General features: G+C 52.4%; 1 protein-coding gene across 1 annotated transcript in view; it reads right to left on the bottom strand.

Moving 5' to 3' along the window:
• The window catches only part of Sorcs2 (sortilin related VPS10 domain containing receptor 2), a 380,275-nt gene that overhangs the window by 18,200 nt on the left and 346,378 nt on the right, over positions 1-15,697 (bottom strand). The window contains exons 11-18 of the mRNA XM_052199229.1: positions 14,625-14,727; positions 13,399-13,475; positions 10,375-10,466; positions 9,488-9,595; positions 6,807-6,927; positions 5,568-5,701; positions 4,876-5,004; positions 2,374-2,545 (exon numbers count right to left, since the gene is read on the bottom strand). Coding sequence (XP_052055189.1) covers positions 2,374-2,545; positions 4,876-5,004; positions 5,568-5,701; positions 6,807-6,927; positions 9,488-9,595; positions 10,375-10,466; positions 13,399-13,475; positions 14,625-14,727 — 936 coding nt within the window. The remainder of the gene's footprint in view (positions 1-2,373; positions 2,546-4,875; positions 5,005-5,567; positions 5,702-6,806; positions 6,928-9,487; positions 9,596-10,374; positions 10,467-13,398; positions 13,476-14,624; positions 14,728-15,697) is intronic.

Raw genomic sequence — 15,697 nt, 5'->3', positions numbered from 1 at the left:
TGTGTATGTAGTGGAGGAGTGCACACTGTGTCTATAAAGTGTGTGAGTGTGTAAGGGAGTTCGTGTCACAGTGTAAGTGTGCCTATGCCTACTCTCAGTCCCATGCTCCTATCCCCTTCCCTCCCAGGCCAGGGGGGCCCAGGAACCCCTATTTCAAGGTATCTTTGTGTTGCTTCCCTCAACTCTGCCCACTCCAGTCTGAGCCTGACAAGCAGCCCTGAAAGGATTCCAAAGATGCTCTGTCCTCTTGTCCTCCCCAACCCAGCCAAAGTGCCTACCTGCAGATGTGCTGTAGTTACTAGCTTCAAGCTCTAGGGGGCAGCAGATGGCCATGTTTCCAGGATGTCTGACCAGGAATTTGAGAGTATCCTCAGGATCCAGAGAGTCTTAGGATCCAGAGAACCCTAGACTAACCAGGGGCTTTGTCCTCCTGTGATCCCAACACAAACAGAGATACATAGTCCTGAGGCAGGGCCGCCTGATGGCTCAAGTGAACCTTAGGACTGTCTCAGAGGGAAGACCTGGGAGATGGTGTGTGTGTATGTGTATTGGGGTGGGAGGAGGGAGAGTTGTACAACTTGAGCCTGGGGGCTATAGACTTAGCCATTGTCTGCTTAGAATCCTGAGGATACAATGCCATCTCTGCCTCTTTTTACCCTGAGAGAATGACTTCACTGTCAACAGCTCAGTTTCTTCATCTGTAATATACATATATTAAGTGCACAGTTCGAGACTATACTTTAGACAAAGTGGCTGTCACAATGCCTGGTGCACACACAGTTCCTTAGTGTGGCCAGGCTGAGTCCTCCACAGACTCAGTTTCCCTGTTTGCAGGAGACCAGGCCTGTACTTCTAAAGTCAGACACCTTTTAAAGGATGTTTGTGCACATCATGCACAATCTTGGATTCACCTATATAGATTAGCCTTCACATCCTTTAGCTGAAGATGTGGAATCCTGCTGACCTGTGAGTGGGGACTGCCCAGAATGCTGGGGAGAGAGGAGGCACTCTCTCTGCCTCTGTGAGTGAGCATTAACTAGAATCTGGAGGGAAAGGGGACCCCCCCACACCCCGCCGCCTTTGGGTCTTTTGAATATTCATGTTTTCCTAATGGTCATTTTAAGATTTTCTTGCAGGGATCATTAGCTGCTTCTATTAGCTGAGACACAGGGATGTGTCACGTAAACTATTATGTTTTACGGGAACTAGAAAAGTTAACAGTTCCCTCAGGGAACAGGATTTTGGGTGATATTTATGTATGTGGTTGGGTTTTTTTTAATATATAAATATGTTTCCTAAATATACTACAATGAGCATATATTATTTTTAAAACCAGAAGAAAATGTAACACTTGTTCTGAAGTAAAAATAGAATGAGTGGGAGACTGGGCGGAGAGAAAAATATGTATATACAAATATATATATTTGTGTGTGCATATATATAAACGTGTATTTATATCTATCCCCATATACACACAGAAGGCATTATTTCTGGATTGTGATTATAAGTCATTTTCTTGAAAAAAAACTTTTATGCTTTTGTTGGGATTTCAGATCAACTAAATCAATATAATTAGATGTTTAAAATTGCTTTAGTGCTGGGCTGGGGGTACGGCTCAGTAGAAGATCACTTCTCGAGTTTGCAAAAGGCCCTGGGTTCCATCCTCATCATTAAAAGAAAGAAATCAATAAAATAAGTTTCATGCTACCTATGGGGAGGAATAAATTTTTGTATCAATGTTTGATAAACACAGAATACACACACACACACACACACACACACACACGCGCGCACATACACATATCCATACACTCACATGTACACACACGTGTGATGCGGAGCCTGTCTCCTGCTGACTGTCACACTTGTTCTTTTTTTTTTAAAGATTTATTTATTTATTTTATGTATATGAGTATGCTGTAGCTACCTGTACAGATAGTTGTAAGCCATCATGTGGATGCTGGGAATTGAACTCAGGACCTCTGCTCACTCCGGCCCAAAGACTTATTTATTATATGTAAGAATGCTATTTATTTAGTAATACATGTAAAGTATTGTAGCTGCCTTTAGACACATCAGAAGAGGGTGCCAGATCTCATTCCGGATGGTTGTGAGCCATCATGTGGTTGCTGGGATTTGAACTCAGGACCTTCGGAAGAGCAGTCAGTGCTCCTAACCGCTGAGCCATCTCTCCAGCCCCCACACTTGCTCTTGTATCTGTTTCATCTCAAACACTGGTCTGAACCAAGAGGCCTGTGGCCCCACCCTCAGAGTCAGACTGGCCTCTGTGGCCATGTTCCAAACTGTTCAGAGCCTCAACCTGGGGTGCCTGGCAGGAAGTGCCTTGCCAGTGCCAGTCCAGCAAATGCTCACCTGTTCCTGCCGCACCACAAACAGCACATCTTCTCTAGGTCGCACAGCCACTGCCTCTCCTCGGATGCTCACCTGCAGACCCCGGGGTGCTTGTAGGGGGCACTGCAGCTGCACTGGGCTCTGCTGTAGGTCCACACCACCTTCACACACATTGGACACCACCTTCCGGTACCTGGGTGGATGGGAGAGGTTCAGGTCCGGAGCAGACAGTGGTTTGGTAGGGACAGTCTCTCTTGAGGCACCCTACAGTCCCTTTGCCGCCTACTCCCCATGCTACTTCATGACTCCTTCTGTCCACTTTATATCTGGGAGCATCAGGATGGAGAGACGGGCTGTGCTAGTCTGCTTTGGAGAGCTGAGGCACCCATGGCCTGAACATATTGCCCACAGTACTAATAACTGGTTTATTTTTTTGGTTTGTGTTTGTTTATTTTGTTGTTTGTTTGCTAGCTAAGGGGTGACAGAGAGACAGTCCAAATTCAAGGTCTTTCTGGGAACTGTGGAGACAGAGTGGTTGACATGGACTGGGCCTTGGTTTCCTGGGTGGCCATAAACAAGTGTTGCTCTTCTTGGGATGGCTGGACTCGTCCACTATCCATGTATCTACCCACTCAGTCAGCACTGGCACAATGACCTCTTTAGCAGGGCTTGGTAAGCAGTGATTCCTATCTGAAGTGTCAGCCAAGATCTGTATCAAGAGTAGATGGGTATAGAAAGATGAGTATTTGTGGAGGGCAGAAGAATGGGTAGATAGATTGGTGGGAAGATGGGTGGATGGGTGGGGGTTGGGGGTGGGGGTGGGGAGTGGATAAATGGGTAAAGTGATGGGAGAAATGAATAGATGGCAAGGATGATATGAATGATAGGTAGATGGTATAAGTATGGATGGATGGGTGGGTGGGCGAATGGGTGGGTGGGTGGGTGGATGGATAGGAGGGTGGGTGGATGGATAGGAGGGCAGGTAGATGGGTGGATAGATATATGTATGGGTAGAAGTGTGGATGGGTGAGCAGGTGGATGAGTGAATGGATGGGTGGGTAGGTGAATGCATGGATAGGTGGATGGATGGGTGGGTGGATGGATGGGTGGATGGGTGGATAGATAACAGGCTACATGCTGCCAAGGCTAAATCATTTAGTTCCTGTGCCTGCCTCTGTTTCTTTCAGCTCTCCATGGTAAGTAATAAGGGCCCTTTCCTCCCACAAAGGATGAGGAAATGGGCTAGTCACATGGAACCTGTGGGCCCTGCTGAAGCTGAAGGCTCACAGATGTTATGTGTTTGGTATTTCTACATGAAGTCAATTCTGTATAAGCAGTTTGTTCAGCTCCATCCACTTGGTAGGGTGAAGGTCTTGCCTGCCACATTCCACTCCTGCAGAGCTTTTAGCCAGCACAGCACAGACTGTAGGACTCATTGTGTGTCATGGGCTTCGGCCCAGAAGGTGAGTATGCCAGTTGCTGAGGTTTCATCAATAATGGAGAAAAACCTGGTATGGTGGTTTGAATATGTATGGCCCAGGGAGTGGCACTATTTGGTGGTATGGCCTTGTTGGGGTAGGTGTGTCACTGTGGGCGTGGGCTCTAATACCCTCATCCTAGCTGCCTAGAAGCCAGTCCTCTCCTAGTGGCCTTCAGATAGAGATGTTGAACTCTCAGCTCCTCCTGCATCATGCCTGCCTGGACGCTGCCATGCTCCCACCTTGATGATAATAGACTGAACCTCTGAACCTCTAAGCTAGCTCCAATTAAATGTTGTCCTTATAAAAGTTGGCTTGGTCATGGTTCACAGCAGTAAAACCTTAACTAAGACACCTGGGGATAGGAGTTGAGAGAGTGATATACCTAGGCCTCTACCTGGAAGTTTGGTTTAAGCAGAGTGCCCCAGGCTTTGGGAGTGCCTCTGGTACCATCACAGCGTGGGTGGGAAAGGTTCTGGAGGACCAGAGAAGGGTGTGGCTGCTCTGGGGTCTCAGTCCCACTAGTTGGAAGCATTGGGTCCTCTTCTGCCCCTCTGTTCTCTATGCTGTGTCTACTCAAGGTGGCTTTCTCCTGACACTATCCCCAAGAGCTTAATGGGTCATTGTGTCAGTCTGATGACTTGCTGAGCCCGGCACACTCAAGTCAAGCACCAGGACCATGGCCTCTCCTTCTACGTTGTGTTCCCTAACTATAGAGCATGTCTGGACTCTGCTTCTGGAGCTGGTTGGCCAATGGGTGAGAACTGGATGTGGGGTAGACAGATAGGTTGATGATAGATGGGTGAGTGGATAGATGTGGGGGTGGGTGGATAGGTGGGGATGGATGGATGGATGGATGGATGGATGGATGGATGGATGGATAGATGGATGGGTGGGTAGATGGATGGATGGATGGATGGATGGATGGATGGATGGATGGATGGGTAGATGGATGGTGGATGGATGGATGGATGGATGGATGGGTAGATGGGTAGATGGGTGAATGGATGAGTGGCTGAATGGCTGGGTAGCTAAGTGTACTCACCCAAGACTACTGGTATAGGTCTGGCCCAAGACACAGTCTTCAGGAGGAGACAAGGGGTTGAACCAGAAGTTGGCAGAGCATTTGTTGGCAGTGGACTCTGAGGAAGATGAGCGCTCAAACCCGTAGTCACTGGGAAGGGAAAGCTGGGTTAAAAGGTAAGATTAGAGGTAGCAGCTAGGGTGGAGAACCTTACACCACAGGTCTAGATGTGTCCATCTGTGGGGACATGGGTTAAGCCACAAGTTTGTTCTAGAGGAGGACAGATTGAACATATTAGCTCCATTCCATACCAAGGAGGCTGAAAATGAAGTGGAACCTGGAAGTCTTCCTAGGTGAGGTGAGTGACTCTCAAAGGATCCCAGGGAGAGGTGCAGCCAGGGTCAGCTGCCCTGGAAAGGACACAGGAGACCTGAATGTGAGGTGCTGAGTAGAGAGTGTGAGGCAGGTTGGTGGTGGAAGCTTTGCAAGCTACACTGTCATAGGGCGGTGGGCCTTTGAGTAGAATGAATCCTAGAGGGAGGAGAGGGTCTAGGTGAGTGTAGCTTGCTCGCATGATGACCTAAGGTAGAGTTGACAGTGTGAGTCTGGAGACTAGGCCTTGAAGGACACTGTGACCTCTGCTCTGGTTCTGGGGACAAGCTCATCATGAGATAGAGGTGCTGGAGGAGCCAGGAGGGAGAGGCAGTGCCCACCAGAGGAAGTCGGAGTCCCGGCACTTGCACACACGTGATGTGAGTGCTGACGTGAAGCTCCTCCCCTTGACACACCAGGATGTCGACTTTCTCTTCCGGTAACTTCTCTGTTGTCCCATGATACAGCGATCACCCTGTAGCAAGAACACTAGGATGAGGGACCAATAGAGGATGGTGACAGCTGTCACTGGCTTGTTCTGTGGCTCCTGCCTTGGTGGCAGTTGGGGTGGGGGCATTTGCTTCCTTTGACAAACAGGGAAACTGAGGTTCAAAAGAACTTGGCACGTCAGTCACCTGACTCAGGTTCCCTCAGCCTAAGCATTAGCACTGGCCCTTGGTGGTCCCAGGACAGTTGGGCCACCAGAGTCAGGTTTGTGAACATCTGAAGAGGAGCCATGCCTGGAGGGCTCCTGTGCACACAGGAGATTCTTAGGTTACGCTTGGAACAATACTGCCCTGATCCCAATAACAGAATCCCTGGTAGTGATGGGTGGGGCTGGCAGGGACTCTGCAACCTTCTCAAGGCTTATTTGAGTTCTTTCTTGTAAACCAGTTTCTGCAGAGAGCTGTTGAGTCACTAGCCAGACCATACTTCACGTGTGAACTCTTTACGTGTGAACTCTTCATGTGTGAACTCTTGATGCTGGATCTCTACATACAGAGATATCCGGCCTCTGGCTGACTTCAGCTACTGTCCTAGCTAGCAGCTCAGTCAGAGTCCCTGACCCCAGGTATCTCCTCTTAGGAATTTTCCATCTTCCTTGGCTACAAATCTCTACTCGCTATTCTGTCTCCCTGGTCTTTACTAAACTCCTCCAGGCTGAGCACAGCTTCATCAGGTGCTACAAAGTCATACCCTCTCATAGGCCCCAGGTAGCTACTGACATGTCAGCTTCTCTTATACCGCCCTCCAGGGGCTGGCATGGGGTCTCATGATCAACCCAAGGTGTGAGGGCTAGACTTTGATGATGCAGTGTGACATAGGCCAGTCTCAGACCCTGATGTCATATAGTCTTTGCCCATTTCACCATAAGCAAAAATGTCCCAAATTGTATCATGGAGACCTCCTGGCTGAGGGTGGGGCTCCAGTTCTGCAGGTGCTAGGGTCATGAAGAGCTGCAGATCAGAGCAGCTACAGGTACATGGATGGCCCACAACATCCTTGAGTGGGAAGAGGTTGACACCTGTGAGATTCCCTGGAGGAGGAAAGGGTCCTGTGGCTGCAGGGGCACCGCCCACCTGGAGGTCAGTGAGGTCCCAGGAGCTGTAGTCATCCTCACCACACTGCCGGGGGAAGGAGGGCCGGAAGTCTACTTTGACTAGCTCCCAGTCAGAGCGGAAGCTGATGTGACCAAAGACCCTGAGGTGAGAAAGAAGGAAAGCCACTTTAGATTGACCAGACATTCAGGTTCCCTGTACCACCACCTGGGATGCTTCTTCTCAGTAGGATTCAAGGATGGGACATGCTAGCCACTGGCCTTGGCCTGATGTTACCACCCTCAGAGTGATTGCTGTTTGTAGCATGCTGATTGTTCTAGAGCAGGTCATCCCTCCGACCCATGCAATCCCCTTTCTGCCAGGAGTAGGCATTGGTAGGTGAGCAGACTCCCCGTCTTCTCAGCTGCCGCGGACCCTCCCATAGCCTACATACGAGGCCTTGCACTTTCTTCGGGTGAGCAGGAGCCATGTCACGTATTATCCGGTGTCTCCTTGCCTTTCTGCCAGCCTGCCTCTGCCTACCGCGTGGGATTGGCCCCAGGCTGTTTACCCCAGGCAGGGCTGGCACACCAGAGAGATAAGTCATTGTAAGGCTTGGACAGTGAATGACTGGGTCGTGGGACAGTGCAGTGCATCCCGCTGAGCAGAGGGAGGGACCGAGGGAGGCCAGCCTCACAAGAAGCACCGTGATGCGTGCTCAGCTTGGTGATCGGAGACCAGGGTCCCACACTGGCTTCGGCTCCTCTCATCCAACTGCCCTGCAGACCATGGGCGGCCTTGTCTCTGGGAGCCTGCCATTCAGATGGATGTTCCTCTTGTCAGAGCCCCACTGTCACCTTGACAGACAGGTGGAGAGGGGGTTCCCACACTTCTGTCTTCCTGTGAGGAATGCTTGCTGATTATCCCAGAATTCAGGGGGAAAACAGACTAGGGAAGGGCCCCACCCCGGGTGGTACCTGGTACCTGGGGTTGGCAGCTCACACTTGTCTTTGGCATAACCACTTAGCCTGAGTGTGATAGCCTAGCATCTCCTGTATGGGAACGTTCCATACTCTCCATTCTAAGAGAAGCAGGAGAGTCCAGCTAATCCCCTCTCCTGTATGTCAGTTCCTGTCTGTAAAGAAAGCCCAGACCTCAGTTCCTACTGTGAGCATCTCCTATCTAGTTGAATGGTCCTAGCAGGAGAGGCCAAAAGGCCACTGACTACTTGGCAGAGAGCAGGAAATGTGGGTCATGCTGCAGTATGTATTGCTGGCTCCGCCCTAGGGATGGCCTGTAGCCCAGCTAGGCTGAAATCCCTCACAGTACAGCCCAGGGCTGGGATCCTCTGTCCTGTGCTGTGCTGGGGGAGGCAGCTGTGGGCAGTGCTGGGAACAATGTCCCGACAAAGTCACTGGTCAGCTTAGATGACCTCTGGGTGGATAACGGTAAAGGTGCCATATGGGTGGGGCTCTGTCGTCGTCTCAGACAGAGAAGTTTTTCATTCTGCCTGCCCGTGTCCCTTCTGAGGCACGTGAATGATCTCCATGCCCCCTGAAATCGGAAGCTGTTTGAAGATGCGGCCTCGTGAAAGGCTCTGTAGGAACCTTGTGGTACTGTTTAAAAACTTAAAACGTGAATGCGCCTGGCTGTGAGCTTTGCAGCTTTCGCTGGATGAAATGCTGGCTGCAGGGATGAAAGCTGCATTTGGGACCAGACCCGGATCTGAGGACCTTGTCTGCACAAAGCGCGAATGTCCCAAAGCAGCTACAAAATGCAGGCTACAAGACGAAGTGAGGGGGAGGAGGGGAGGGGACGTGCTCAGGGCAGAAAGTGCCCCCACCGTGGGGTGGGGGCGGGGAAGCAGAGACTTGGGAACCCTGCCAGCCTGCTGGAGCTCTGAGAGCCCTGCCAGGGCTGCCACCTTTGTTGCTAGCCCTTACTTTGCAGGTTCAGTCCTGCAAACTGTTCAGCCTCCTTGCAAAGAGACCAAGGGACCAAGGGACCAGGTTGAGTCTGCTCCAGGCAGGTTGTCAGACTTCCTCACCTGCTTCTCTTGACAAATACCAAGTACTGTATCTCTGACCGCCCCTGCTGTCTTCTCACACCACAGCCTTCACACGGACAGTCCACACAGACTGGGGAGGCATGAGACTCCCCAGGGACTTGGCAGGTCACAGCATCGTGGAGGACCTGACGGAGAACAACTCGCCTGCCTCCTAGGCTGCTAAGCAGAGGGAGACTGGGACCGGCTCGGTCTTCCAGGCCTGGTGCTCAGCTCTTCTGGGTCGCACACACTACCTGTGTCCTGCAATAGGGTTTGCCCTGGCTTTCTGCTAGCCACCCGGGAAGGAAGATGCGAGGCCAGCACTACAGTGGGCTTTCTCACTGCATGCCATTTGCTCCTGGGGGGTCATGGACACTCTATGGGGGCACTGGGATGCTCTGTGGGGTTCTGTAGGGGTCATGGATGCTCCATGGGGCCCGGAGTGGGGAGAGGAACACAGGCTCCAACACCTCCCCAGCTCTCTTTCTGCAGTCACTGACCAGTGCAGGCAGCAGATGCATCTACCGGCCAGGGTGAGAGGAGGAGCCACTGGCCTGGAAGCAGGAAGCAGAGGCCCAGTCTGAGGCCACCTCAGAGACCAGCCACCCTGGGGGTGGCTCTGACCTGGGTCTTCCTCACACCTGCCTGTTTTACCCACGTCCCGTCACACACTCACGTCATGACTAGCGTCTCGTCCCCTGGCTCACTCAGCAGCCCGTCCACGAACACGGAAGTGCTGGTGAAGTTGTGTGTACTCCAGGTGTGGCCCTCGTCCACGCTGAACCTGCAGAAGGTCACCCGTGTCCCAGAGCAGCATGGTCTTCCTCCTTCCTGTGACGCTCCACCCCCAGGCCTGACTCCTATCCACCAGAGACCAGTTCTGGGACATCCCAACACCTCGGCCACAGCTGGACCACAGCAGATACCTGCCAGCCAGGTGGCATCCCTGACTAATTAGCAATGCGATGGACTGGTACCCTAGACATATCATTGGGGTACCACACAGGCACTGTGCCCCATGCATATCAGAGACAGCTGCGCCTTAGAAACATCCAGTAAAAGCATGCGAAGGCTCGATCCCAGCTTGGGGTTCCTCTGTCAGCGACATGTTAATGTTACAGTGATACTACCTCCCAGGATACACCGCTCTTTTTCAGACTAAAGTGACACTGCCTGCCTGGAGGTTTCCTAGCTCTGCTTTCTAAATACCAGTGTTACCCTGTCCTCAGTTGTCAGTGGGTCCTTCAGCTACCTGAAGCTTCAGTTGAGCCAGCTCTTACCCGGGCACCCACAGCCTCCTTATCTGCACTCCTGGCTCCGTTCCTCTCCTAACAGCTTCTTGCTGATACTTACGGTGTCTCTCCGGACTCCTCAGCCCCCCGCCCAAGTCACCCTGACTAGGCTATGTATTTTTCCTTTCATCCTGAGGACAACATGGTCCATCTCTAGAGCACCTCAGAGGTTGGGAGGCATAGGTCACCCCAGTGTTAGACTCCCAGGAAACTGTTCTGGTCTTCCCTGTGCCCTCTGCCCAGATGTCCGCCCTCTGCCCCATGCTCTCACTTGAGGATCTTCAGGGGGATGGAGGTGTCCTTGATGACAGCAATGACACCACCGTGGTCCAGGTACAGTACATGGTGCTCTTCCTCAAAGACCTGTGGGGTGACATGTACTCAGTGGAGACCCTGACAAGGCTAGCAGAGACTGGTCAGGAAGAGATGCTCACTCTCCTATGCCCCCATATCCACCCCCGACTTAGCACATGAGGAATAGGTGGGGTTTGGTGGACAGTGGCCATTTCTCTACCCTGAGGGATGGAGGAAACGGTGCTGTGCATGCTCACCGTCCTGTCCACAGGAACCCAAGTCAGCAAATATAAAGAATACATAGCCCAGCAATGAGGCAAGCACGGTGTGCTCAGAGCTGAGGTCAGGATGAGCCCCAGGCCTATGTGGGGTGTGGTGACAGAGCCTGGGTCTTTGATATCTCTGTCACCAGGTGGATGTGGCCAGCGCAGGCTCCCTGTAGTATGAGCCTCTCTAATCCACAGGTGCCATCATCCTCCAGCCAGGGAGCCACTGGAGGCAGAGCACTCTGAGCCCTCTGGGGCCATCTCAGTGGAGGTCTGAGCTGGGTACTAGGGGCCCTGGCATTCAATGAATTCATGAATGAATGGCCAGCATATGGATGAATTAATGAATGGATGGATGCCCCCTGAGGGTTTTCTGAGGGAGGCAAAGGTATCTTGATAGGGTTCACCTAGAAGCGACAACCATGTTAGCCACAGCCATATGCGGATATCTTGGGGCAAGCACCATCTTACAGACACGAAGTAAGGGTATACCAAGGCCTCACAGTTAGGAGTGGCAGAGCCAGTCATGGCCCGCAGTCACTCCAGGATGGGCACACTCAGTGGATGGGCACACACTGGGTACAGCACATGTCCACAGACACTGTGAGTGAGGGCCCTGCTGTCTGGGCCGCATCACCTTCCCTCTCCTCTAAGTAGGGTTGCCATCCCTCCTGCTATGGGTGCTGGAGGTGCCAGGGCTCAGAGGTTAGAGAAGAGCCCGGGGGCCTAATCGTTAGCTCTCTCCAGGGGCATCAGTGGGCGGGCTCCTGTGAATGCTTCCATCTGCAGCAAGGTGACCTGGGCCGGGGAAGAAGGGAGGAGCATTGTGGAGCAGGCATGAGGAATGGGCACAGTCCAAGCTGGGTAAGGCGGGAGAAAGGGCCGAACTGCTGCTTCCAGCTGGGCGTGGCCCACCCACCACAGAGACCAACTAGGCCCAACAGAAAGTTGGTTGGAGACAAAGTCTGAGAAATTGCCAAGAAAGCCTCTGACGGTGTCCATGCTGTGGCTCTCAGTCCCCTGAGCAGCCCCTGGGGAGCAAGGCCATGGGGACACAGACCCACCCCTGGCTCAGCCTTTCTCTATTCTCTGAGTCTATCAGGGTCTTAGAACACTGTTGGTGAGATGCTTGGTCCCTCCGGGAAGCTCAGTGTCTTTTGTTATCTACGTTTTGAGACAGATCTTGTTCTGTAGACCAGGCTGGCCTTGAACCTGCATAAGAATCTCCTTTCCCTGCCTCCCAGAAGTGGGTGTTACAGATGAGCATCACCAGGCCTGGCTTAAAGCTTGTGTCATTCCACAGGAAAATGTACACCACTCTGCACTCTGGCCCATCTCCATCTGTCAGGCCTCTCTGCCATCGAGGAAACACCACAGCAGCTCCAAAGGTCCCACCGGTCTGGAGCTGTTGGTAACTTAGTCCTCTGGTAGCACAGTCTTCCTCCCCCACCATAGCTGCCTACAACCACAATATGCATCTGTTTCTCCCTGACACACAGATGCACATGCATGCACTCAGGTACTACCCTATCAGGCATCTCACCTGTGAACCTGGGCTGTCCCCTGGCAGGGAACCTTGCCCTGTAACACAGATCCTGAGGTCCCTGAGTTAAACCTAAGCAGACTGATTTCACAAAAGTGGTCCCTCAAATGTCTATAAAATGAGGAAGCCCTTTGGTGCTGCCATCAGTGAAGGTGGACAGACGGTGACCTTTAAGAACCTCAGCGCGGCTTCACCAGCTCCAGTGAAATAGAAATATTTAATGTAATAAATCTCTTCTGCCCTTTACATACGCCTTGCTTGTTGCATCTTATTAAAAGAGCAGTGTCCTTACACCTTGACGCAGGTGAGCTCTGTATGCAGGGATGAGTGTTTGATGCCTCCCAGGGGATGTGACTGCATGGCCAGGCATCGAGATGTCCTGGGAACAGGACTGGTCTGCAAGACACCTGGCTCAGGTCATCTTCTCAAGTGCATATAGCCAGATCACCCCTAGACTAACCGAGCCAGGACCCCACCTACCCCAGAGAGGTGGTCAGCATCTGTTTCAGAGGGCAGGGCTCCCCTGAGAGATGCTTGGAGTGGAAACGTGTGCCCCCACTCCTCCTGAGCTATGGGCCGATGACAGGCCAGCATTCCTCTAGCCAGTGGCTCTGACATGCATGGGCAGCTGTGAGCGGGAGATGCCCAGGATCCAGTGTTGAGGGGATGGCTCCCTCAGACGGGCTCTCCTCACTTCCTTTCCTTCCTTTGTCATCTTGGGCCACACTTCTTCCTTGCAGCAACACAAGAGGTCCCCCAGGATCTAAACCTGCTCTCCTTACATACTCTTCTTTATGTGTTCTCTCTCTCTCTCTCTCTCTCTCTCTCTCTCTCTCTCTCTCTCTCTCTCTCTCTCTCTCTCTCTCTCTCTCTCTCTCTCCCCCTCTCTGCCTGAAGGAGCTCAAAGCCAAGTAAGAAGTAGTCATGTGGCCTTTGATTCCCTTTCTCAGACATCCCCCGGGACACACCTAGCTGTGATGTGCAATGCCCAGCAGAAGCCACAAAGCATTGGGCAGATGGCCCCACTCCCAACTGGCCCCACCTCATGGCCAGGTTCTAGCCCTCAGCAGAGGCCTCTCAGGCTGCTTCTGAATCAATAGGGCTGATGGCCAGAGAGCCCCTGTGAAAGAAGGGGTCCAGAACAGAGTCCTGGGGGGCAGCTGAAGGACTCCGGCTACCTTTGTCACCTTACCTGCCTCCAGGTATGCCCGCAGTCAGATGTGATGTACATTTCCTCTTTATACTCCACCAGCTGCGAGCCCAGGTTACCTGGCCAAAAGAAAAGGCTGTGTTGCTCTAAGACCAGGCAGATCCTCCAACCATGGGCTGGAGGTCCCCAGAAAAGGAAACTGTGCCGGGGCCTATATTTCTACCGCAGTCACCTATGTCAGACCCCTGACTGCCTTCCTTTTCAGACAGTAGCCTGGTGTGGCTCTGGGGCTTGAGCTGGTCTCCCTCTGGGTAGAAAGAGCTCAACTCAGATGAGCGCAGTGCAGGGCTCTAGCCTCAGCTACAAGGTGGACAGGCTCAGGTGCTCCCCAGTGCCCACAGGTGCCACGTGATATGTGAAGATGGATCAGGGTCAGGTCTAAGGACATGGGCCAGCTAGGGCAGCATGGGCTTGTGACCCCTGAGACATGTGAGGGCTACATGCGTGCTTGGGAACTCAGTGCCCAGGAGGCTAACGAGCAGAGGGAGGCCAGGATGCATCTGGACAAAAGGCAAGTACACAACAGATGCACATTCAGTTCCTGTGGAGGGCACTGTCGCCATGGCCATTTGAGGGAGATGAGACAGGCATCAGGGGATGAACCCTAGCCTGGGTTACTCCAGGCAGATAGCATCTCATCCAAGATGCAGGCCAGCCCAGCTGAGAGAAGCTATCCCATGTGGGATGCTACAGAAGGGATGGGGGCTTCCCGTGAGGAACATAGCTCTGTAGGCTCACAGCTTGGGGCACATAGGGCTTTACCAACTGGACCTGGTTTCCCAAGAATCACACCTTGGTCTAGATAGAGCACAGGAGCTTCCTGTTGAGTCCACCGGCTGCATCAGGGTAAATGTCATCCACCCACCTGCCTCTTTCTCCATCCATATATCCATTCAACTCCCCACCTACCTACAAATCCATCCATCCATCCATTTACCCACCCACCCTCCCACACACTCATGTATCCACACCCACTCATTTTATCTACCCACCCATCTGTCTATTTGCCCATCCATCCATGCACTTACCTACCCGCCTATCTAGCCCCTCCCTCCACCAATGCCACATTCACCTATAGGATTCCAGCCAGGGGAGTTGCATCTCCTCAGAGATGACACCACCTCTAACAGACACAGCATGGCCCCAGGCTCATGGCTTCCAGTTCCCATCCATGAGACAGGAGCCCCCTTCTGTCTGTAGTCACCCACCTGCACCCATGATGAGGCCAGGGGCAGTGTCCTTGGTGTGTACTGTGCCTGACACATAGGGGTTGTCTGCCCAGCGTAGGTGCAGGTGCAGGTGACAATCCGGCTGGGGAGGAAAGAAGGGAGAATTATCAACATGTGAGAGTGACCAAAGAAAGCCAGTTCTGTGGCCAGATCTGGCCCCTGGCCTTTGTTGGAGAAAGCTGGGTAGGAGTGACTTGGAAGAATGAATGGGAGGTGGGAAGCTGTGCTGAACTGGCTGCTGGGTGATGGGGACAACGGCCGAGGATGGCTTCAGCAGGAGGTCCCTGGGGCCTAGGGAACCGAGGAGCGGAGTGTAGACCAGCCAGGCACTGTCTGCTGGGGAACAGAGACCAGAGGTCTGAGAGAGGGCTTCCAGGGGGCTGCATCTTCTCCAAGGGAGAGACCTTGTAGCCTGAATTCTTCCCTACATGAATACCACATAGATAGCTGTGTGATTTATGGGGTCTGGGCATCCCCAGATCTCATTCACTAATTCATCCATTGAATCAGTCTCCCATCTCGAATCTTTACTGGGCACCTTGGCTTGAGGCCCCATTTCCTGGCTTCCAGTAGTCCTGGCCTGTCAGGACTCTGCATGGGTCAGAGGTGCCAGCCCACTGAAGCTGCCCAGAGTGAGTCCAGGACATAGAGGTTAAAAGGACCCCAAGGATCTTGTACAGTGCGCCTGGGTATTTACAGGTAAGGTGGCTGGCAGGTGAGTTTATCCATTTCTGCCCCTCCCATTTGCAGGAGCTGGCAGATCCTCTGTAGAACTGTCCAGCAAATTAAAGCTTGAATCACTGGGTGGACAGAGGGCAGCAGTTGACCCAGTCTCAGCTCTCTCTAGGTGTATTTCTGACATCCTGGTCCTTCTGGATACATATGTTTTTGTGGGCTTCCATTAAGACCCCCAGACACCAACAGATTTAAACCCATTTCCCATTCATCCTGTTAGAAGAGGTTAGAAGAGATCAGGGCTGCGCCATGGTGTGGTGGGTAAAGTGCTTGGCATGAAGACTCGAGTTCAATCCCTGGCATGATGATGAAAGGTA

The sequence above is a fragment of the Apodemus sylvaticus genome, chromosome 11 (genome assembly GCF_947179515.1).
Source record: "Apodemus sylvaticus chromosome 11, mApoSyl1.1, whole genome shotgun sequence".
Lineage (NCBI taxonomy): Eukaryota > Metazoa > Chordata > Mammalia > Rodentia > Muridae > Apodemus > Apodemus sylvaticus.
The sequence above is the reverse complement of the archived record's forward strand: the minus strand, read 5'-3'. Positions and strand labels throughout refer to the sequence as shown.